General features: G+C 42.7%; 1 protein-coding gene across 1 annotated transcript in view; it reads right to left on the bottom strand.

Moving 5' to 3' along the window:
• adarb2 (adenosine deaminase RNA specific B2 (inactive)) overlaps positions 1–25,993 on the bottom strand; it is a 222,988-nt gene that overhangs the window by 80,301 nt on the left and 116,694 nt on the right. The window contains exons 2-3 of the mRNA XM_085418171.1: positions 3,033–3,119; positions 1,199–2,133 (exon numbers count right to left, since the gene is read on the bottom strand). Of these exons, the coding sequence (XP_085274297.1) occupies positions 1,199–2,133; positions 3,033–3,119 (1,022 nt within the window). The remainder of the gene's footprint in view (positions 1–1,198; positions 2,134–3,032; positions 3,120–25,993) is intronic.

The raw sequence follows: 25,993 nt of genomic DNA, 5'->3' as shown, positions 1-25,993 counted from the left end.
TGCTTTCTGGAACTAAACGGGTGCGGCAAATCCTCTTAAAATCCTTTTAGACACCGTGGCAGTGGGGAGAAAAAGAAAGTTTCTCCCAGGCAAACATGTGCAGGTTTGTTGGGTTGATGTTGGGCTCTGGGGAAGGACACGTTTGCCAGTTTATTTCTTCAAGGCTAGGGAAGAATATTAACACAACACATACCCTACAGGGCGCGTTGTGTGTCGACACAAAAGTCTTCAAGGGAAGACTTTAGGGAGACGACGCTTTGGATGTGAACAGCTTAATTTTTTCAATTCAAGACCTCGAGACGGTGGTTTTACATGTTCTTTCTGCTGGGGTGACCTGGACAGCTTGGCTGCAGAGTTCCTCGCTATGCAAACAGTAGTAAACAATGAAAATCAGTGTGACTATCTACTCAGGGCAGTTTTACTTGAGATAAAGTCCTGCAGCTGCAATGGAGTTTTAAATGGCTGTCAACAAGTGCCAGCCGATCCAGCCACCGTGTCTTTAGGCTCTCCAATTTCCTCAAGTTTCTCACAAACTAGTTTCCTCGCTCTGATTGCTATTTACATATTTGGGTAAATGAGCATGGGATTGGTCTCAGTGGTTTGTTTGTCGATTTGCTCTTTGCTTTTCTATTTCCTTTGGGCAACAGATTGAATTAATGTTTGTAGACACTGTGATGCCACACATGAGGAAACAGGAGATTTTGCAAAATTACAAAACTCACCCAATTACAGCTCTGCAAACACATAAGACTGACGAAAAAAAGGAGAAAAAAACCTCATTTGGGTTTGTGACAAAGATTTCTCATGTGTCAGAGGCACGGGGACAATAATTAGCTTCATTTACATGCTTTTCTATTAAACAGGCCAACAAACAGATATTTGTTTACCCTAGATGAAGGCTTCGCAGAGCACACACCCATGAGCAGATGTGCAAAAAAAATGGCGCATCTTTAGCTTTTGCTGTAAGACCTATTTTGGACAACAGATAAATGTCAGCTTGCTCACACATTTCTTTATTTCTGCTTGAATCGGGCTCTCTTTAGCTCCTATCTCCTTTCCTCCTTAATTACTTGTTGGAAGGTGTTTGGATTTTCACCGCACGCCTGCTGTTTTGGTCATTACAGGCCCCTGTTGGAAGTGGAGTGTCTGCCAAAGAAGCTTAGCAAAAGACAGGCGCTGGGGATGTGTCTGCACTCACCTGGGGTAAATGAGGACAACTCTGCCTGCTGGCTTTGAGACCTGTTCTCCCCTCGGGGGCCGTCCTGATGTTGAAGAGGGCCTGAAGAGCATACTGGGCTGCCTGATTCTTGGCCAGCTTCTTGCTGCGGCCATAGCCCTCGAAAATCCGCCCGTCCACACGCACAGCCATCACAAAGCTGCGCAGTCGTCGGCCTTCGGCTCGCTCCGAAAGACAGGCGTAGCGCAAGCCCGGCCGCAGCTCATTGAGCACAGCCACGGGGCTCTTAGGGGCCTCGGACTCTTGGACAATTCCACCGAGCCTCTGCTGCGCCTGCACCATCAGGTCCAAGGTGTGGCGCAGCAACCGCCCGTGTCTGAGCAGCTCGCTGGAAAGCAACTCGCTTTCGGTTTCCGAGTTGCAGAGCGAGAGGCGGTCGGAGCACGACGAAGACTCAAACTCCTTAAAGAGCGTGTCGGGGAAGTCGGCCTGGTCTGAGGTGAAGTCGGCTGAAGGGTTTGAAATGTTTCCCATGGCTAGGTGGGCCTGAGGAGCATTGGGGAACTGGATGAAGGACTTGAGGGCCAGCTCTGCGGCCCTCATCTTGGCTTTCTTCTTCGTGGGGCCTGTGCCCTCAAAGGTCAGCCCGTTGACTTCCACAGCGATGGAGAAGACGGGAGCGTGGACAGGGCCCGTCTGAGACACCATCCGGTACTGCAGGCCGGGCCGCAGCTCATTCAGCTGTACCAGCGCGTTCTTTGGAGCCTCAGACCAGGACAGTTTCTTATAGATCAGACGGAGTTGACACAGGTGCCCGTTATTGTCTTCCTCCAGTGGCCGTTTCCTCTTCAGACCAGAACTCCCGCTTCTTGTTGACTGACACTCCCCGGGCCCTATGGAGCGATCCTCTAAGTTACCAATATTGCGGTTTTCCTTCACCTCTGCACTGCTGGTGCCTGCGATAAAAGGAAAAACAATGTCATTGCAAGTGATAAGAAAATAGTCAAAACACAAGAGTGAAAAGAGGCACGTTTATCCTGACTGAACAAGACGAATCAAGAAAAATCTCTCAAGGCAGATTGAGCCACTCGATACACAATGAAATGGTAATGAACACGTCTGCAATCGTCTCCCTGAGCCGAGCCCACTTCATACCTCGGGGCTCTATCATATTTAAGTATTTTAAAACCCCAAATACAAATCCCCTAAAATGGCGATGTTATCTGCCAAATCATCCTGTAATCTGCCTCCAAATTAGTTCTGAATCTGTGTCACAAGTGGGGAAACACTGGTCCCCGCGGCCAATGCAAAGCATCAATCCTATTTGTAATAGGGGGTGGGGATCTCGTTGAGTGGCAGGCATTCTGAGAAAAGGATGAGAGAAATGTCTGCAGCCCGCTTTATTTCACACTTCTTATCCTCTGTGAGAGCAAAGTCTGAACAGCTGTGATACGCTCTTCAAACCTAGTTACGGGGTAGTGGTGGCGTATTGCATTTCTGATGGGAAATGAACAAAAACAGGGTGTTCAGATCCTGCCAGAAGAATGTTAATGGTGGCATGGGAGCCATTCATTGGTGGGCAGATTGTAGGTCTAGATGATAGCGTATGCAGGCATGCAGTTACCTATCTAATGACTTAATTATCACGAACACTCGGATTTAATATTTAATCGCTCGCTTTTAAAGGAATACAGAATTTTAACGTGCAAGCTGACACCAGTGTGTAACCAAAGAGCTCATCTGCCAAATAATTAATTATGCGGGGCAACAGAGAGATCATTTCCATATTAGGCCTGCCACTGAGAGAGGTAGCGTGTGCACTGACAGAGAGAAGGAAAAAGACGCAGCAGCTTACTTAAACTGTCCTCGTCCTCTGTGCTGCTGGTCCCAGGGCTTATGTACTTGAAGGGAGCGATCAATGCCGACAGCATACTGACTTTCTCTGGAGGGGAGACAAGAGACACGCAGAGTCAACAACAGGGCAGCGGAGGAGATGTTTTGATAGTTTTATCGATTAAAGCCGCGGATCATCATCGGCCCCAACACGGGGCCAGAGATGAAGCATAAGCGAGCAGAACTATGCACACAAGCCTGTCACCCATGCATGGAGCGCAGTGCGCACACACGCATGTGGTCAAGTAAAAATCCACACATTCGTCCACTGTGACTCACACTACAACGTTTGCTGTTTTGTGGACTGTCCTATTTTGCTGCTTCATTCACAAAAGTCACCATGGGGCTTAAAGGAAAATATTCACGTCTGCAGAATCAGCGGCGTCGCCAGAGAAAATGCAACGTTAGACGCAACAAAGCAGCTTTCTAAATCAAAGTGGTCCGTTCAGATTTTAGACAGGACAATATCACAGCTGTGGGCAGGAAAGGACTTCTTGAGCCGTTACTCTAATAATATGTGTAAGCTGTTGTGTCCAAATATGCCAAAAAAAGTCATGCAATCTAGTCTCTCATTCACACATCTAAAATCATTAGGCTTAATTATGAACGCTGTTTCAGGCCACTGTAATCAGACCCAGATCGATATATTGGTTGGCCTGTTACAGATTTGTCAGTATTAGTATATCCAACAGACCGTTTAGCAAAAAGAAAATAATGCAAGTTATAATTAAATATTTGCTCATGATATAGTTCAGCAAAGCTCTTTTGTTTCCAGTACTGTCAACATTATGCACCACATATAGCATATATAATATTTTGGGGTTTTTTAGTAATAATTTTAAGTAATAATTCAAATCCAAAGGACCCCTCCTTTTTGTCCAGTGGCCCTAATCCTCGTCCATACCCGCTTAACAAGTGGGCCAGTCAGAAGGACTATATGCACATATACAAACACGCATACAGCAATAACTAACATGTATATGCTTATGTATTATAAATCCCCATTCTTTTGATTTTCATACACATTATGCTCATTTCCCCATCCCTCTGTGAACGCCATGTTACAGTCTCCATTTATAAGCAACCAAGTTTTTGTCATCTGACTATAATCAGTGATACAACGAAGATTTTAAAACTAGCAAGACAAATTAACCACTCGTGTCTGCGCCATACAAAACCTGCCCGCAGATTTTTTTTTCCATATCAGTAGTAGTCGTAGTAGTCGCAATAATTGTGTCAGCACTGCTCAGAATCGCAGAACTGTGACAAGGCATTTGATTTTTCTTGCGCGCCCTCATGAAGGATAATAACAAGATTTTTTATCTAATATTGTCAGGTTTGCTACTGTCTGCTGGATCACACCGATAAGCAATCTTCACTTTGCTGTCAGTGCTACAATTTTCATGTAATGTGGCATGTGAGATTCAAGTCACAGTGAAAAACGGCTCAATTAATTAAACCCAAAATGCAAAATAACCAACGTCTCTTCTTCGATTCTTCTTTCATTTTCAGGCATTTTAACCATTTGAAATCTTCCACACTCATGCGCCACACCTATGATGCTAAATTCTCTTTATCTACCACAGCGCTCTCCTGTTCCTCCCTGGGGCCCGCTGCTGTCCAGGTGTGCGTGTTGTTTACTGTATGAAGCCCTATTAGAGCCATTGCTTGGTCTAGTGCACTCCATGCAGCGCTGAGCAGAATTGACAGACCAGTCTGGCTCCTTAATTAAACCTCCCCTCTCTTCTCAACACCACCTAATGATCAATAGAAGGGAGAGGCATCAGGACGGGAGGAAAAACAGGGCTGTACAAAAAGTACAATGAGTACAATGAGGTGATGAAGAGGGAGAAATAAAGGCAGAATGAATGGATGTCAGTGTGTGCAGGGTTAGAGGGTGAGCCAGAGGCCACGATGCATCCCAGGCCCTTTGTGTCTCCACCCCAGCATTCAGGCCCGGGGCCGCAACAGTTTAACGTTGCTAAATGCTGCCTAAATGGGACGCAGCATTACAGTGCAGTAAACACATTTTGATAAGAGCACAAGGTTGTGAATGAGCTCGGCCCCCAGTGCTCTTTCTCTTCTCGCAGCTCAACAGCACTAGCGGGGCTCAATGAGTCACTCTGACACACATGGTTACACTCTAAACACTGAGGCTGGAGCTGTGCTAGTCCTCGTGGGCCAACATCACAATACACGCATTTGCATTCTGACCTAATTACGGACCGAAGCCCAACACAGGCAGCAATTTGGGCCTAAATGACTCCCTTGGCCAGTGTCATTATACAGGCCATTTTCAAATCAGTCTATATTGTTTTTAAACCCCCTAAAGCCCCATTTACAGTAAGAAAACACACACACACAGACACACATACGACTGTCTGCTGTATTTATAAATGTGGAAAAATTAGTGTTTTTAAGGGTCTGTTGGCTGGTACAGCATATCTTAGCTCATTCTTGCATTTACACACAAATGTCTCCGGCGCCTTTGTAGCGTGAAAGACAAATGTTCACTTCAAGCATGAAATTGGAGAGCACAGCGAGGCCAGCAATTAACACTCAGGAGCCCGAGCTTTCACACTGGGGCCCCAAACGCCTGTAATCTATATTTGATAATCCTGTTCCACCAAGGGGTCTTAACAACCCACTCATCAGCTATTGCCAAGTGAAAAGCCCCACTGGGCAATGAGACACCAAGGCTTTGCATAAACAGACTGAAAATCGAGAGCCGCTCTGACATACGAAAGTGCATCCTCCTTTAGAAATACGAGGCTGACATTCGGAGCGCTCAAATCTGGAGGTTTACAATGGAGAGGAGACGGCAGCTGTTAATACTGTGCTGTGATTGTAGGATCCAGGTCTGCCAGTGATAAATGCACTAACCCAGCATTCTTTAGGAGGAAAATCTTTGGCTTGTAAAATGAAGTCTGACTAAAGAGAAAATGCTTATTATGGCTTAGTTGATCGATGACCTGCATATATGTTTTCCTAATTAGTTTATGTTTACAATTAGCAGTTTGAAATCGTCCTTAATACAGCATGATGTTCACTTTGTAAACTGTGGGTTCACTTAAATAGGCAATAAAGCAGGATATGCTTTAATCACTGTCACTGACAAGTGGCTACAATACAGGTATCACAGCTTGATTACATTTCCTAAAATGAAATCCACAGTTCAGTTGTTCTTACATGTAGATGGGGTTTTAACCCTCTCGAGGCAGGCGTTGCCAATTTGCAACAGTTACAAACTAACAACCTGATTACCCCACATACATATTTTATTAGTTGTTATTACTCAGAAGTACCACTGCAGGACTTGGTTGTGCATTAGCAACAAAAAGTTTAATTTGAGCCTGAGAGGGTTAAAGGCCATTGCAACCCAATTTTACCATCATAGTTATTATTAGTTTTATTAAGGGACAAACTTCTTTTGAGTCACATTTATAGATGGTTCAAAGGACTGATAAAGCAACTGTGACCTCACCCGCTGGGACGTGAAATCCTGTCATTAAGTCAGGAGATGAGGTGTTTGAAACCGGATGTACCAGGTGAGGGATGTGTCAGACTGTGAAACCACGTGATCTTGGCTAACAACTTGTGATGGGCAAGTTGTTAACGTTCTCATGCCAAAGTGTAACAGATTATGTCATGTGACAAATTGAAGGTATGTTACGCTTTCGGCCACCCAACACATTTCTAGGTTATGTGTTCGGAAACGTCAGGAAACATGAGAACCGTTTGGAATGAATCTACACATGTACATTTCTTTTACTTTCTCAACATGAATCGCTTTGGATAACGCCATGTAATATGATTAAGACTGTAGTCAAGGTTAGGAATAAGGTTAGGGAAACGTGTGTTACCACTGGGAGCGTCCGGCACGTATCATGGAGAAGGTAACCTTCCGCGCTCTTATGGGTTGCCTCGGAACATGACAAATCATCCGTATTTTATGTGTCGGGAATGAGATTGGTATCCTCATTATGTTAGTTTAATTGAACTAAAATGTTAAAATGGACTTAGCGTTTTATACAGTCAGAATTGCAATGAATACCTGACTGTTTATAAAAGCCAACGCTGAGGGTTGGAGCTACAGGTATCGCCCCCTGGTGAACATTCATAATAATGCAAGTTTAAGGCACTTTCCATTGGCTTTATTTTACAGACCCGGGAGATCTTTTATACTGCCTGTGACCACCCCAATCTTCTTCTCCAGATATTTAAAACGCTAGCCAACCAACCAGTGGGTGAAATCTTTTCTTCTTTTTCTCTTGTTCTTCACCCTCTGCATGTTCTCCTTCCATACATCCATGAATCTTCTCTCTGGACTTCCTTTTCCCCTCCTGCCTGGCAGCTCACTTCCATCCCTTTCCTTATTCCCCCTAACCTGCTGCACATCCTTTCTAACTCAACCTTTTTGTCTAGCCAACCAATAACCAATAAATAGGGCATCTTTTACTTACAGTGTAAATCTTTATTTTCTTCAGCTGCAGTCATGTTGATAAAAAAGCAAGAAAATATATTTTATTTTTCCCCTCCAAACAAATCAGGGAAAAACCTGCTAGTTTATTTCCAATTAATGCTAATGTGATGCAATAGCATTATCATCCAAAGAGTAAATGAGACCTAACGGCATGTAAGTAAAATTAAAATTCTATTTATAATGACCTGATGATAGCACTCGATGAAATGTTAGGTAATCACATCTCGATTGGCTTTATCCTCTGGCCATCGCGATGTTGAAATATTTGTGTGTTGACTAAAACGCTAAAATCACACACACTGACAGATGAAATATCATCCCTATGCAGTTAATGATGTAAGGAGGAAGCAGATTCAATGCACTGTCCTCCCTGCTTCCTAATGTGCTGGACTTATCACCAGGCTTTATGAAAGCCTGCACAGACCCTTTTATTCTGCATTCAAAGGCTTTTTATTTGAACATTCACAGTCAGAATAGAGGTTTTTGTCTATAGAGCTCCTCCAGTCTGTATAATTTCACACAACCTTCCAAAACAATTCTTTTCACTTTCAGTGGAGCACTGTTCACTTCAAATGTCTCAGGAAGTAGCTATTGAATAGAAAATATCACTGTGGTTTCAATAACTCTGATGTTGAATCAACTGTGCAGCAGTAAGCAGCACAGTTTAGAGGTCATCTCTGAAATGCCACCTCTGACTGTGTTTTCAAAGGTTCATGAAGCGCCAGCACAAGTGCACTATTCTCTGATTTATAAGTGAGCTCCGTGTAACATAAGAGGCATTTTTTTCCCTCGGTGATTTACAGCTTGTAGTGCTACTGATTTTCCCAGAAATATAGCAGATTTTCACTGCTGATAACAAATTAATTTGCGCAGTTTTAAGTTAATGCTTCAGGAAGTCCATATGGAGGCCAGATTGCCGAGACCACCTGAAAGCTTCTTTAACAGAAATCGCTCTTAAAGCAGCATAAATACTCTTCTTCTGTTAGTTAGCACTGATATGAGATTGAGGCTGACTGTGAGGCCAGCTTCATGTTTCCAAATTATACACCGATTATACCCGTCCAGTATATCGGGGCAAATAAGGTGAATGTGCAACCTTCCCTGTCAAAGCTTCACCTCAAAGCTAAGAGGAAAAATCCCGTCTGCTGCGAAGTTCATCAAACGTATCACCGATCACCTCCGCAGATGTGAACCCCGTTACCTTACATGCCCTTCACGGTATCTTTCATCCATCCCTTCTTATTCAGCAGTGGGCCTGAATGAATGAGACAATGCATGCCAATAGTCTCAGCTCACTACGTCCATCCCCCACTGCACCAGGACACAGCGAGAGGAGACGACACTCATTTGTTTCCACCGCGGAAAGGCTGGGAGGTGGAGGAGAGCCAGGTTAGATAGGGAGAGCCTTGGCAGATGGCCAGACGTTCCTGATAGTGACAACCCTGATGATGGTTTCCATTCACAATGAGCCGCCGAACAGGCCCTCTCTTTCTCTCCTCGCACTTCCTGAATCAGTTCTGAGGAGAGGGTAATGAGCCCAATCAGATTTCCCCATGGCTCAGCATAACGAATGGGTCAGATGAGCGACAGGAGACACTAGTGAAACAGGTGCTGGGGGAAATCATTGACTCTCACTCTCTGTTTGACTTTCTCTCTTTCTCTTTCTGTATTTTTCTCTCAAACTCTTCTTAATACTGAATCCACTGAGCCAATAAATGAGAGGCTGTATTGTTTCTTTACAAGCTTGTCTCTAAAGAAGTTTGGACGCAGTGTTAAACGTAAATCAAAGCAGAAACTGACGATCTGTAAATCATGCAGAATCTGTGTTTGACTGAAAACAACACAAAGAAACGCAACTGAGAAATTTGATTTGAAAACGAAAGCTTTGAATTTGATGTCACAAAGAGCTTCAAAAAAACTGGGACAGGGGCATCTTTACCACTGTGTTGCATCACCACTTCTTTTGCCACCGAATGTGTTTCAGGACTGAGGAGCCCAGTGGATGAAGTGTTGGAAGCAGAATTATTCTTATGTTTGCTTAATAAAAGCAATATAAGCTCTTTCATAGGTTTGGCCCCTCCAAATGAATTTTATCCTGCATTTACCGGTGGCTAAAAGGTCTGGAATAGAGGCAACATCTAATAAAGGATGTCACAGATCTCTCCTGATTGGAGGAGTAATTCACCAGAAAGTGTTACCGTCTATTTCATATCTGCTGATTTGGCTTCGCTTCTACTTTCCCCGCCTTTCTGCCATCATGTACAGTGTTACTCTTCATAGCAACTCAAAGCTCGGACTCAGCAAAAACGCTGAAAACACAGTTCAAGTCCAAAGGCAGTATACTGAGCAGCTGCTCAGGTAACCACTCTATTGGCACATACAGATGCATAGTATAAGTTTTATAGCCAAGGTTAATGGAACGCAGCAATATTATAATAATATAGTGTAGTACAATAATGTTGCCCCTTGTTGTCATGTCTCAGCTGCTGTTTGTTGTAACTTCCTGTTTTACTTTGAAAGCTGGTTTTCTCACATGCTTTCGTCCTTTCCCTCATCCCGTCCTGCACTCCTTGTTTGTCTGAATGTTCCACCTGTGTCTTTCCCTTCATCTTTGTCAGGTCATCTCGTTGCCTCCCTGCTTGTTTTTATTTTTCTGACTGATTTCAGGTTGTATATCCTGGAATCTACCTACATTTTTCTTTATGTCTTCAATTAAAAATGATGTGCTCCCTGCCCGTACGCGTGATTTGAGTCCACTAACAGAAAGTTTTCATTATTTGAAACTCAGTCCTTCTTAAATTCATACTTCTAGAGCAGGGGTGGCCAACCAGTCAGAGACCAAGAGCCACTTTTTTTTTTACTGTGTTACCGCAAAGAGCCACATCATACGCATGGGCACACATGAACATCACCCATCCTTTCCTCCCTCTCTCTCTCTCTCTCTCACACACACACACACACACACACACACACACACACACACACACACACACACACACACACACACACACACACACACACACACACACACACACAAAATACACACATTCTGCTCAGCCAGATTTATTGTAAATGTCACACACCAACATGATAATGACTCCTACAGTACTAAAACCACAGGCCAGTCATTTTCAACAATTGTGCGCACTGTCTCACACACACAAACTCTCAGTTCAACCAAGTCCATAAACAAAAATATAATAATCTACAATAGCATTTACTTTTACAATGCATGTTGTTTAATGGGACTTCTGGCATTCCTTGCCTTGAACAATCCTCTTCAAATCTGGCTTGTATTCCGTTGTTGCCACTCGAAGCAATTCTTTCACATGAGTGTCAGTCAGAACAGATCGATGCTTTGATTTCACATTTTTTAGGGTAGAAAACACAGACCCGCAGACGTATGTTGACCCAAACATTGACAGTATCTTAAGCGCAGCCCGTTTGACATTGGGGTATTTCTCCATTGGCATACTTTTCCAGAACTCAATGGTCCCTTCCCTTAAAGCAGGTTTCAATTGGTCCTCCTCACAAAGACCGATCATCTCCAACTCAGCCGCAGCTTCATCTGTGACTAGCGAGACTTTCAAACAGCCGGTCTCTGCATTCAATGGGTCGACGAGGAACGTAATCTGTGGCCTTTTCAATTGTAGATCATGGAACCGGGTCACAAAGCTTTCGTGCAAGTTTTCAATCAGCGTTGCATATCTGGCTCTTTGCTTACTCAGGGCAGCGCTGGTGACTTGCCCGCTTGGCTTTTAGCAGAGTGGGAAAATGCGTTAAATCTCCCTTTTGAATATGTGTCTTGAACAGCTTCAGTTTGTTGACAAACGCAAACACACTTTGCACTAGGTCAGGGAGCATTTTTAACTTACCCTGCAGGGTCAGGTTCAGTCTGTCCAAGTGACACAGCATGTCGACCAAAAAGGCCAGATCCATAATCCACTTGAGGTCCGAGAGCTCGGGATAGTCCTTGTCCTTCTCTTCCATAAACAGTTTCACGGCATTCAAAAGCTCAAAGAAGCGAGAGAGTACCTGGCCTTTTGACAGCCACCTCACAGTGCAGCGGCAGGTCACCTGGAAGCCCTTGGTCCAGCTCAGCAATGAGATTCTTGAATTGACTGTGGTTAAGCACATGTGTGCGGATATAGTTGACGTTTTCCATCACAGGCTTCATGACGTTATCTAAATTCAATGATTTAGACACGAGTTGCTCCATGTGGATGATGCAGTGGAAATTCCAAAAGTCAGGAATAGTTCGGTCAGCTTTGCACAGCCCCACAAGCCCGTTCACAGATCCCATCATGGCTGGTGCTCCATCCGTGGCTATTGCAGTTCATTTCGTTATGGGCAGATTTGCTTTTTCTAATGCAGCCATCATGGTTTCTTTCACATCTGTGCCACGGGTTCTGTCTTTTAATGGCACAATATCCAGGAGTTCTTTGATCACACAATCGTTTGACACAGACTGTGCAAATATTGCCAACTGAGGCTTGTCTTGTATATCACAACTCTCATCCAATGCGACACTAAAATACTCACATGCTTGAAGGTCAGAGTGCAACTGTGTTTCAATAGCCGTGTTAATGTCCGATATTCTGTGTTCAACAGTGTGGCGGGACAGTTGGACGTCTGATACCATGCGTTTTAATTTGTCGTTTTCAGGAGACAAGATTTCAACAACGTCACTGAGGCATTTTTTAACGAACTCCCCTTCATCGTATGGCTTTTTAGCCCGTGCAATGTTCCAAGCTAGCTGATAGGATGTGAGCGTTATGGTCTCTGACCGCTTCGTAAATTTTTAGAAAAACTGTATGTTTCAAAGTGGCCAACTCGTGCTTGCGAAGTTCAGTCCCTTTTGGGTCGATGGTTCTGGTCGATGTTAGCATGGAGTGAGCTGAAGTGGCGCTGAAGATTTGAAGCTTTGAAATGCGCTAATGACGTCTGACATATAAGGCAGAATGGCTTGCCATTGCATTCAACAAAAAAATATAAACTCTCCCTCTCTGTTAAAAACGTCCTGTGTTCATCTTCATATTTTCTTTTTGCTGTGTATCTTTTCCTTGCCATTTTAAGGGCAAACTTGCTCCTACTGGGAAACTTTGCGGTATTTTCATCTCACACACATGGCCATTTGATGAAAATACCGTATTGAACTCAAGCGAAGCGAACGTGCACATTTTAAAACAACAACACAAAAAAAACCCCAAAACACAAACTTTGATATGAACGTAAGAGCCGCATGAAACCAGGCAAAGAGCCGCATGCGGCTCGAGAGCCGCGGGTTAGCCACCCCTGTTCTAGAGGTTATTGCGGCTGAGTCTACTTTTTGTGTAATTTGGTGTACTTCAGCCTTTTTCCCTGTTTCCTTTCCATAATAATAGATTCTTGACAGCCACCCTTCCACTGACACCGTTTCCGATAAGAAATCAGTACAGCCAGACGCATTTCTCAGGTCTTTGCTGGATGTTTTCTTATTTCTGAAGGACATGGCTTTTATCTGCCGAAGACAACTTTTTTGTCCATCTTTCGTCCTCCACTTGTCCAGTTTTCTTACATTTTTAAGGCCACATCATGCTGACATGTGCCAAGTTTTCAGCTAATGCCTCTTTGGGAAACACCTTGTTGGTGCAAAGCATATAATTTTATACCTGTCAAACTTTGTCACTTGTCATAGAGTCAGCTAAAGAAATGGAAACAGGATGCTGGTAACAAAGTGCCAAAAATACAATTGAAAATGTGAAAGTTGTCTTTTATGTGTAGGCAAAACACTGATTCACGCTTTAGTTAGGTATCATTTTATGCTTGGATGAGTCAAAAGGTTAGTGTTAAGTGGCTTGACATGGAAACGAACCAAAATAACATCCCTCTGAAAATGGTCTGGCACAAGGACTGGAATGGAAATGAGAGAAAAAGCAGCCAATGTCCAAAGAAAAACTTTGAAAGAGATTCAGAAAGCCTGGGGAACTATTGCTCAATGCCACTTAAAAATAAATAAATAAATAAAATCTGGCTCAATGAAGCAAAAGAAAACCTTTGCATAGTATTGCATGAGTTTTACCAGGTCAAACTGTTGGTGTTTCCATTCAGTCACAGGCAATGTTGAAAATCTATATGCGCTGGACATAAATTATAATTTGACTGTATTTTCTGCTAATTATGGAACTTTAATCACAACCTGCAATATTAAACTTAAAAAATATTTAAAAAAATCTACAATAAAAAAACACCAGAATATTATTAAAAACGTCCTTTCTGACTGTTAGTGATGTCTCATGACACACTCACAAAATGCTGACTTTAAGTGAACTGATTCAATGTAAAATGTCCTTTTAATGTTGGCACGTTAGTAAAATGTGAAATCTAATGCAATGCACTTGATTGGTTTACATTCAGTTTACACCAAGCACATTTTCTTTAATGGTCAATTATTTGAATAAATAAACCTTTGATTTTCATTTCTGTTACATTTTACTCAAAACGACTGCTTCACGTTCGCCGAGGATGAAGAGTCATTTATAGCGCAATGACACAATACATGAGTGTGCCTGTGTTGTCCACACATGCGGGAAAGGCTTTGTGCTATGCGTCTGCGGGCCTCTGTACACACATCAGTCAAACATCTAAGGGGAAACATGCAGAGGCTGCTTTCATATTGTGTTTTTGCTGTTTGACAGACATAAAAAATGGGCTTTAGCAACATACAGTAACTCCAACAGCACAACCATAAATAACACCAACACTGCTGTGGTCCCCACCCACAGTAGATTTTCTGAATAATCAAACAGCTGTAATGTGACTGGATGTGTTATTTAGCCTCTGTGCTCAGTGTCTACATTCCTCATATGATTTCTCTCGCGTTGAGCTCCGCGCTTATTTCCTGTGGAGTAAAAACACTCGGCTGTAGAAAGCTCCTCGCATCGACCACTCACAGGATATGGGCTTTTTTTCTTCACGCTCAGGTATCACCGACCTGTCAACACAAATGTGCGTGAACTTCTGTGTTAGAAAGAGGTGTTTTAATCGCTGGTGATGTTCAGTGAGTTGAGAGTGGAGGACAAAAAAGAAAAAAAGGCATGTACAGTATGCTATGAAAATGGGAGTAAAAAACAAAAAGAGTAGGGGGACGCTTTAGCACACACTGATGGATATTTAGCACCTGATTAGCAGCAATGAGGACAAAGTAGCCAGGCCATCTGCTTTACATTTGCTCCCCTGGACATGCATGCATGCCAAGGGCAGGCTTCACTGTAGACACCCTTTGCTACACGCTGCGTGTCATTTTATTGTCTTTTTGAGCAGATGTTATGCCGTTTTACAGATTAATGTGACCTTTATCACCTATACATCTTCACGATCATCAAAGATACATGGTCACCGGTTGTTTTGCAGCTACGCTATGTTCAGTTTGAACAACTTGAACAATGCGCTGCTAGTGGGAATTATCACTTTGTGTTTTAGGCGGATGTATCACGTTCTGTTTTGTTAACTCCAATTTCTGGTTCTCATTAGTGACTGAGGTTGGCAGGTATTACTTTTCATTTAATCATGTTAAAAGCTGCGTGTGCGCGAGACAACCTTTGAGACTTAGACTGATTAAACTTGTGTGGAATTCTTCATAATCTTGCACTTTTCTCATTTGATTTGTTTGCAATTAGTGTCTAACTTCGCCTCCTATGATAATTACAACAAGTAAGAAGATAAAAAATAGAATTAATTAGGAGGGAACAAACTTGAAATATCTGCAACATGACTCCTTATAAGGATCTAGCAGATAAATCTGCATCAGTAGGCCAGCAAATGATACACCTGTTCCCAAGTCTCCTGAGTTTGCGTCTTTTTAAGGAAGGAGCCTCCACCTTTGGGCTTTAAGCTGTTCTTATTAACTCTCAGTGTCCCTGGACACCAAATTTTAGCACTTCAGAAAAGAATCGTCCCCTGGCTGACTAAGATTTCAGTGCGGACGTTAAGCTTAGGATCAAATCTTCATCCAGGCATGTAATCCAAACCACACAGCCTCATATTAAAAGGCTAACCTCCATGTTGTGGACGAGCTCATTTCAGATGTTACCTCAGGTGAGTTCTTGTCATTTTCGGCGTCTTTTTCCAGTCATGTGCTCTTGATCTCCGTCCAGTGTATTTTCACTCTTTGTTTCCATCCAAAGTATATATCACAGTTTTGTTTTTAGAACATCAGCTAGCTGGTGCATCTTATTGGTCCAGGATCAACATTGGCGCTAATCAATTATGTTGTTATGACTCTTTGGATAATTAACTCTTGTTAATGTATTTTCTTTACTAACTTGTAAAATATAATAACTATATTATCAAGTTGGGTTTGCTGTTAGCCCAATTTAGCTTATCATGTTGGTTTATTAGTGAGTTTTTAAAAGCACTGGCTAACTTCTTGGCTAATGCTAACTGAATGCTCAGATAATGTCACTGGTCAGTTGCTGATCTTGGAGAATAACAATGTTATTACAATGATGTCCTAACAGCATCAACATGAGATACTTTGCCAACTAGTTACCCAACTTAACATTGAGTATTAGCTCCACTCGTCAATTTAATGAAGCTGAAAGAATCTGGGCTGATTTTAGCTTTAAATGGCGCCTCTGAGCTTGTTTGTTTCTTGGGCGCTAACAGCATTTGAACCTAGAAATGGCTAAAAACCTCATTCTTAACAAGCAAATGAGGCATTAGCAGGTTGGTCGTTTCACCACGTCTCCTGCCTTTATGCTATGTTTAGCAATTAGCTCATCTTATAGTAAGTAAGAGTATTTCAGAAAAAATCAAAACACAGTGTAACCACGGTAACTTCTGACCCCACTTCTACTAATTTCTGGTGTACCAACATGCATTTCTTTGGTTTTAGCTCTAATTACTCGGAATCAAACCCCCATAAACACTTTACAGCTTTCTGTCATACAGTCATGGTCACAGCTCTTGCTTTGCAAAGCTTGCTTGAGAGAATAATTTAGAAATCTAGACAGTGAGGAAAGCTAACAGAAGCTAAACACAATTGTCTCCAGTCTGTTTTTGTCACATTTCTTATAACACGAGGAAAAGAGCAGTACTTTCCTTTTACTGCTTGATCAGAGAGAACAGAAACTGAAATGTGCCTTTTCTGGTCTTCCATCTTCTTATGTAGCTTCTTAATGGGTGCAAATACTTAAACAGTGGGGGCCTGCTGACCAACACTTCTGTGCATGTAAGAAAAGATAAGATTCGGCTGAACCTGAAAATTCATGATCAGCGCTGGCAGGTTGAAACTAAGGTGGCGCAGAATACAACACTGTGGAGAAGAACTCCAGCGGACTGTTTAATCATATTGTGGCACATGGCAAAATCTGATGCCGTTATCTCTTTCTCTCTCACTTTTTACATTTTTTTACATTTGCTCTTCCATTTTGACAGCGTGACACAGAACACACTCCTCTGCTCCTCAGAGGCGACTCGCCACGCTCGAGTGTCATTGCAGGAGCCTGCTCAGAGTGTGTGACGGCTGTCGTAGAGACCCGGCAGACGGTGGAATGGTACGGCGTGGGGGGGAAGGCTTATGATCACGCCACCGCCTAACACTCACGCTCACAGCTCCTCAAACACTCACCTCTGAGAGCCGTGCTTGCTTTCAGTGCAGGGATACAGCTGGAGAGCACCCTCCTGATAAAAGCCTTTTAATGTCATTTCTCAAATGCGAACTGTGTGAAGTGTGCATTTTCGATGTAAGAAAAAATATATAAATTTTTCACTTTGGATCCCGCGCTGTGAAGACCAAGTACGCTGCTTTTGGATGCCATTCAGTTTGACTGCAAAAGCTTTTAGCGCTAAAATAGCAACATCGTAACAATAGTAACTTAGAGTGCTGGAAAGGCCTTTATGAAAACAGCCAAGTGTATAAAACACGCGAGCAACAAATCATCCTAAAAATGAACTTGGCTCCAGCTGAAATGTCAGTGTGGCTTTGAGATCGAGCAGTGGCAGCAAGAAGCTGAATGAATCCTACACGCAGTCAAGAGTCTGTTCCTGTGAATACATCTCGGCAATTAAAAGCAAACAGGCAAATCTTTTTTTTTCGCTTAAAAACTTCTACACGGATCACGATCGCCACCTGATAAGTGTCGGATTTAATGCGCACTCGCTTCCTTCCATAACTGAATATTAATGTAGGCTGTCATCCATGAGAATGACTCATTTACGAGCGAGCGGAGAGAGCTGCAGACTCAAACCTGGATGAGGTTTGTCGCCCCGCTCGTTTGATAACAAGCACTCAAGTGTATTTACAAGGCAGAGCAGGCGAGATAAGTCTGCGGCGTAATGACACTAAGCAGGTCAGGAATGTCTCTGCCTCTCAGTGTGCTGGTGCTCATCTCCCTCCTACAGTTATCCTTCTTTCTGTCAGCGAGCCGCGTGGGCTCGCTGTCATCGGCGCCGATGCAAAGCATTCTCCAGCTCGACTTGAGAAGCCTTGTCTCTCCGCTTTCATCACATTCGTTTACTCAGAGCCGAAACTCTGGCCTGTCGCCGCGCTCGGGAGAGAGAGCAAAAATGTGTTGCACTGACACGGCACTCAAGATGGTGATGTGACCCCCGCATGTGGTCTCCAATCTCAGGGTGTGTGGGTGTCAATAGGTAGGTGTGAGGTTAGATACAAATTGGCCTGCTCGTGTCAAACCCCTGCAGTCACCAGCTCAAGCCTGGACGGCAGCTGGAGCCGAAAAGCAACACTCTGAGCGGAGGGAAGGTGTGAGGGAGAAAAATAGCTGAAAGGAGTCTGACTTTTGGTTGCAACTTCATATGAAACACAATTTATCTGTATGGAGATCTAAAATAAATTTGTTTTTCCTGCTTCTATTCGCTTTCCCTTCTTCCCTCACCTGTCCCCTCCGCGTCCTGTTTAGTCACCTGCACCCTGCCCCGTCCTCTCCGGTGCTCATACAAATCTGCGAGCGCCTGTGTGATCCTCCCCCGCCACTGTTTTTATGCCTCACATTATGACACATATAATCAGGCTGGCTGTTTGCACTACTTTGTTCAGCACAAATTGCTGCACCGATGGTCGCGGCAAAGCACAGATGGGACGTGGACAGTTTTTCATCGGCTGTTCCATACCACAGAGCCCAACACATCTGGTATGCAGCGAGAAGCATCTTTGCACTAATTTGTTTGTCACTATATATTGAAGGGACTATCTGTCATCCTGCCATGCTTTGGTTGCGGCATGATGTTTGAAGAACATGGCTAGTCAGAAGTTTCAGGCAGCCTGGCTGGTTGGCCACTCGGGACTCTCTCACACACACACACACGCACGCGCGCGCGCGCGCACACACACACACACACACACACACACACACACACACACACACACACACACACACACACACACACACACACACACACACCAACGCGCACACAGTCTGCAAGTTTTTGCTTTAAAGCAGATCTCAGTACCCATAAAAAAGAGAATTTGAAGAGCTCAGAAGTGCTAACTGTGGGTGTGACTATAGGAAGACCAATCTGAGTGATAATTGACTGAGATGCTGTTGTCATGTCTGGCGAGTTTTCCTTTCTCCAATGGCACATACTCAGAAGTGCAGGTGCAAATTTTAGTGGGGACGCAGGCGCAGGGGACGTGCTGCTTCCAATATTTAGAGCATGCAGGAAGTTTTGAACAGGAAAAGAAACTTTTTAAGACATGTCTGTGTTAATAAAGTCCAGGGTTTAAAATGCGTTAAGGTATAACTTAATGGAACAGTTGCTACATGCATATTCTGGTGGTTAAAGATGCAATTTCATGTGTATAGCACTAAATCACAATAACAGTGACCTATAGACACTTTACATTGTAAGGCAAAGACCCCACAATAATACAGAGACGACCCCCTATCAGCAAGCACTTGGTAACAGTGGGAAAGAAAAAAAAAAGCTTTTTTAATAAGAAGAAACCTCTGGCAGAACCAGGCTCAGGGAGGGGCAACTACAGGCCTAACATGTCTTACTAACATGGGGCTACTAAGCCATGATTGGGCAATAGCTGTTCAGTGAAGGCACTTGGCGAAAGGTCAACTTCATGTCACACAAAATTTGAGACACTGAAATCTCAGATTTCTTAAAGTTCCTTCTTTCTCTCTCCAAGTTTTCTTTCCATTTCTAAACTTCATTTTTTCAACAGAAACTCAGAAGGTCTGGACTAAATTCATATATCGATATTCTTTAGCTGGATGCCGATATAAGCTATATACCTCGATATTATTTTTAAAGCCATAAAGTAAGAACAAAAAGAGAGTTCTTAGTCAAAGCTGTGTCCCAAATCTCTCACAGGCACTTTTATTAACATACAGCTTAGATGCACATGAAGAAATTACTCAGAAATAAATTAGCAGCATTTATTAAAATCATGCTCCATAAATAAAATAAAACAATGTTGTATTTCGGCATAACAAAAAGCTCACAACTGTGCAGTCAAAATGTAAACTAAAAGACGCTGAGCACAATAACAAAGACAGATTTCACAGCTGCTCTGTTCCCGAGTTCTACTGACTGAGTTTGAAATCCTCTTTGTAACCACGTCTCTTACAGGTGCCATTTGTGGTCCTCATACACACACCGTACGGTAATATTACGTTGAAGCACAGTACAATGTTTTCTTTTTACTGACCAGCTCCTCTTTGATAGCTGCCATGTACATCTTGTCGTTGCCTGCAGGTGAAGCGATGGGCGAGGGGGAGTTGTGTTCAGTGAAGGAGAGGCGAGGCAGAGTAAGGTTTGCATAGAGACACAAGTGGACGAAAGAGAGGCAAACTTGCGGCCCCACAAGCATAATTAGTACTTATAATTAACGTAACATAGACTATATCAATATAAACAATATTGTCACATATCATATCTCGTATAAAAATATATCGATATATTTAAAAACTCGATATATCGCCCAGCCCTAGTCTGGACCGATGTTTTTTACAGCTCATAATATCAACTTTCTCATTCTATGCTCTACATTCAGTTAAACAGCTGTTTGATGCTGATGTATTCAGGCTTGAAAATTAGCCTCAGTCTGGTCATTTGTTAGTTGGTCCCTGTTAACGTCAAGTGACGTCATAGTCACCTAGCACTGATCCTACTGGGAATGCTATTGGAAAGAGTGCACACAGTCCATATTTAGTTCCTGGAGAACTCGAAATATGGAAGGTAGCGTTGGCGCACAGTTTTGGTGATGTTTTTACACCAAATAGGATAAACGCAGAAATGAAGACTGGAGAAGAGGCTGGACATGTTGGAGCTTTTGAATGAAATGTAAATGTAAATCTATTTTTCAGGGAGAAGAAGAAAAAACACTGTTATCTGACGACAAGCACTTTCCTTGGCTACTTCTGAATGACATTAATGTTGCAGGGGAGGATGAAGCGGTGGCAATGCTGCCTGCAAAGAGATTTATAAAATTTTAGGGCACTCAGTATCTTAGAAATATCACTTTTATATGTACATAAATTGGAAAGGGAAAAGCTCCGTCTTCTTCCTTTAAGGCTTGGGTTAGCTCAATCTAGGTCTGGGTAACTTAAAAATATTTTCCAATTTGCCAAAATTCATGTAGAGAAGGCTGAAAATGACATGAGCAGGCAGAGTAGGGAAATGTGATTTCCTGTAATTCAAAGGACTGAAATGTAGGGGTTTTTATGAATCAGCACAACCCGAAGAGATTGTATGCTTTGTAGACGGAGGAAGCGTACGAGATTACTCGCATTCGTAGTGTTGTAAAATCTAAATTGAGACATTAAGGTAAAAATCCCCCATACACTGTAGAAACGCACATTGTTCACTGTTTGGAGCATTTAGAGGCTCTGGAGAGAAAACATGCTTAATTCCAACAAATGATTTGTGTGTGGCATTCATGCAAACATCATTGTGCAGCTGGTTTAATGCACAGCTGGTTTAAAAAGAAAAGAAATGAAAGCCTTCACATGAAATGGATGTACAGTCAAGCAGAAATGAAGAGAACAAGGGGAGATATATTCAGTTCTTGAACTGAGACCAGTTCTTAGGAAGCGTGCTGAATAATGGAGTGGTGTAATGTGGCACGCAGACATGCTAAAAGGTTTTTGCTGTCTTTCTTTGATTTGGTGCCATTGAGATGTATGTACTTGTGTCGTCATGAAACATAATCCTTAGTGCTCTCTGTCCTCATGTACTGAAGCCGAGTATCTTCAGCATCGCCGGGCTTTAAAACAGTAACTCTCCCTCAGATTTACAGTGATGTCCTCCTGACGTGAAGCAAAGGTCACGAGCCACAGAGGAGAGGTTCTTTGGTTCACTTTCTGAGCTAAGCTGCGACAGGAAATACTTAACAACTTCAAAAGCTGCTTCGTTATTTACATAACAAAACAATTACTGCAACTTATATTATCAATTAATCAGCCAATAATTATGTAAATTAAACATCACAGTAAATTACCAAGAAAGCGCACTGAAACTCGAGGCAACGTCTTCTAATAGCTTCTTTTGCTGACCAACAGCTGAAACAGAGATACTCAGTTTTCTGTAGCAGAAGGTTAAAGAACAACATACTGTATATAAAAGATGGACGTGGCTCATTTGAAGCCTCTGCGTCAGATTTTTGACAGCTGGACATATTTGAATGAGATCGGGAAGTGCTGAAGTTACCAAATATTACAAGCATGCATTAGGGATGACTCACCTAAATTGAAAGACAGATTTGTTGGATACACTGTTAGTGAAATAAACCCCACAGCACGCTAGTTTTAATATTTAAATCAACAAATATCTGCATCAGTCTCAAAAATCCTGTATCCATCGAGCTCTACAGATATACAGATTCCACTGTGCTGTTGTGCTGCAAATTTAACATCACCAACAATTACGCTTTTCTCAAGGAGACTTCGCTACAACAAACCTGGGACCAGAATGGAGGGGCTGTAGCTCAGGAGGCAGAGCAGGTGGATGGTGGTTTGAATCCTGGCTGCTACAATCTGCATGCCAAAGATCCTTGGGCAAGATACCAACCTCAAGTTCTTAATGTTGGATAGGAAGCATAAGTGCTTGAAGTGGGTGTAAATGGGAGAATGAGGGATGTTACATAAAGTGCAATTAGAGTATAAAATCAGTATATAAGAACCAGTCCATTTACCATTTACCAGTATGTTGCTAAAAATAAATAATTATTAAAATAAAAATATTCACAAGGGGTTACCACAGCAGGTAGCACCGGGCTCAAACCATGGAGCCACTCAATCCAGAAAAGGGGCAACAAATGTTTAAATCTAATCAATCATGTTGGTCTGTCTTTGAAAAGGCAAGATCCAGTTTAGCTTTGTATTTTACCAGTCATCTTTCTAAATAATAGCCACATTGGTTGTTTACTTATTATAAATAATGTACCAGCAAACATGCCTGTGCGGGCCCATGGTGTTGGTGTTGATGAACTGTGAGACTGTGTAGGCAGGGCAAACCCACACCTATCCTACACAGGGCCCACAGCAGTTTTGCCCTTTGCTTTTCCTATATGGGGTTTCTACAGGCAAGCCTACCATCATGACAATAACCAGCATGGGTCCAATAAGGGTTCTCTGTTGGCAAACCAACCATGAGTGCCCCACAAAAAACCCAGAAAAGCAAACCTTCTATGGACACCACATGGCCTAGCATATTTAGAGTCCACGTGAGTTTTCTTAGAGGTAGCCTAGAGTGGGCTTGCCAACAGAAACCCCATATAGGGGCAACAAAGGGCAAAACTGCTGTGGGGCCTGTGTGGTCATATCCAGTGGTAAGTGTAGGGTTGCCCTGCCCACACAACCCCACAGTTCACCAACACCTACCCACTGTGTGGCTGCATGGGTGTTTTTACTGGGTCCCCCCTCCCCTGCACTGTTCACAAAGGGATAGTTTGTGACACTTTGAGGAACCTGTGATTGTCGGCTTCACAGTCTTTAAACCACCATTAACTGATGGAAATCAGTTAAATCTGTGAGTGTTTACAGGAAAATAACATCTTCTTTTAATTTTTTTAATGCAGTGCTTCTGATTGACATCGGGAGATCAGACCAGAAGCTTTCTCATCGATATGGATTGTTTCCAGAAGAGTTCACAGATAGCTTAAACTAAATGAAAACTCACAAACCTGCTATGTGAAAATTCTCGATGATCCACCTGCTTTTGGTCTGCAAACTAACAGCTAGTCGTGCAAAGAAACAGGCTAAGACCTTGCTTTTGACTAAATTTGTCCATTTATTCATGTTATATATGCATAGTTAGATCTTAAAAAAGAGCTTATCATCTTTGCAGGCTAAGATGAAGCATTGAGACTGAAAATCTGTGCTTGAGTAACACCAAACTGAAGTCTCGAGCCGCAATCACAGTATATTTAGGTTAAATATGAAAAGAGCTCCTTAAGGCAAACAGAGAAGAGAGGCAAACGTCACAAGAAAATAAAAGAGATTATTAAGTTGTATTCAAATTGCTCCCAATTGCTTTTAACTCACGCGGCGCTCCCGCCCCCCATCACCTTCTGCCAGCCTTGAATCCACCAGCCAGCGCTACCTTCCCACCTCAGCCGGAGTTCAATGAATGATGAGTAATGGTGTAGGAGAGTGAGGTCATTATCGAGATGTGGAAGTTTGAATAGGCGTACCGGAGGCTTCATTTGTGCCGCATTCACGACTCCCTTTGACTTTGAAGTGTGCAGCACACCTGACTCGTGGTGGGGAGACTGGTGTTTCTGCTCATTTCCGTTTCATCTTTTTGATGCTACAGCAGGCTGATCTATTTTCAGAAGGGCCTCCACAATAGTTCCCTAAATGCTGGATGGCAGCAATGCGGGAAGCTGCAGTGAAATGTAATGTGTAATGTTTGTGTGAGTGTAGGTAGATTTCCTGCCCACAGTCTCTCGTTGCAAGAGAAAGGTCAAAAAACAAAACAAAAAACAGAATGACGGCATCATTGTCAATATTTAATTAAGCCAGAACAGATGCAAGACTCAAATGTATGTGTCTGAATTACATATTTGAAGATGATCATTGTTATTCCCCTATATACACTGAGCTTTTGGCATTTCAAGGTCTTTGCAAGGTGGGTCTTGTGGGTGGTATTGTGGGAACGTCAGAGACCAGGCTGATTTTTCCCCTTTTGGGAAGGGAGACTGATGCTGTTGGGGAGTGCCACCGCCACTGAGCATGTGCTTCGGCTGCAGAAATAGTGGTGGTGTCAAAGTAATATCTACAAGAATCTCACGACCTAATATCTCCCAGGAGCATGCTGCCTCGTGGTGTCAATGTTATTTACTTGTCAGCAGTTGTAATAGCCCACTTAGACAGAAGACATGATGCGACGATACAGTGAGTTAAACAGCGCGCCAACACCTCCGAGGGCCGAGTGAAGCCCAAAGTCAGTGTTGATGAGCGTACAGTGTGCATACACATCCTTAAAAACCCCCAAAAACACTATGAACGTAATGAAGTTCAGCTCAAGTCATGATCTGATCAGCTGGTCCTGATTATTAAACAAGAAAAGGACGAACTGGAAATTATGGGAAATTTCATGGTTTGATAAAAGAGCTGCAGCTTTATTATGACTGCTTTTGCACATATTTGAGGATGTCATTGGGGCAGTTTGAACTCTTGTTGGCAGAGTTGGGACAACATCTTAGGAGGCACAGAAATCACCTCAGAGAGATTATTAACCTGGAGCAGCATCTAACTGTGTGTCTGAGGTAAAGTAGTACTGTTTTACTATTTCCATTTCAGTATACATTCAGTACCAGTGCACGTTTTCAGCTACAACACACTAGTGGAAAAAACAAGTTCACATTCATCCAGCGATCGTTGTGAACAGCCTTGAAAATGATTCAAATATTGGCACAAATTTTACACATCTGTTTAAAGACCTTTAGATACTAAACTATATATATTTTTTTTCATTGATGCTTTAAGCTTGAATGACGCTACATTTCAAAAACATTCTGCTGCCTTACGTTGGTTTATTTTATTTGCTTGTGTGGTTCAACTGACCTATACCTTCACTGAAAATATATCTTCATGTACCTGACTTTTACTTCTGCAGCTATTACTCATTATTATTGTCCACAGATGGACCTCCTTGACACCAAGCAAGGTTGCTAGGAGACCGTGACTCCAAAGCCTCTAATAAAATTAAAAAAAAGAAGGTATTTTTGTGCATGAGAAGTCATCAAACTCGCATTTCTTTCTCCCCTGAAATGTCTACTGTGAAACACCTCTGTGATTTCCACGTTCTTTAAAAAGTGGAAATCTGCTATTTCTGGGAGATGCCGCACATTTAATCATTCCAAGACTGTGCTTGTTTTGTGACTACTAGAAAGAGACTCTGGCAATAATTCTGCCTCGTGTAACCAGCTTTAAGCGGTTTTCCCAAAAGAAAAAGCCAGGGAATGTGTAAGTCCTCAACAGAGTAAA

The sequence above is a fragment of the Rhamphochromis longiceps genome, linkage group LG9 (genome assembly GCF_057381845.1).
Source record: "Rhamphochromis longiceps isolate RC_006_pf linkage group LG9, R_longiceps_female_GT1.1, whole genome shotgun sequence".
Taxonomy (NCBI): Eukaryota; Metazoa; Chordata; class Actinopteri; order Cichliformes; family Cichlidae; genus Rhamphochromis; species Rhamphochromis longiceps.
The sequence above is the reverse complement of the archived record's forward strand: the minus strand, read 5'-3'. Positions and strand labels throughout refer to the sequence as shown.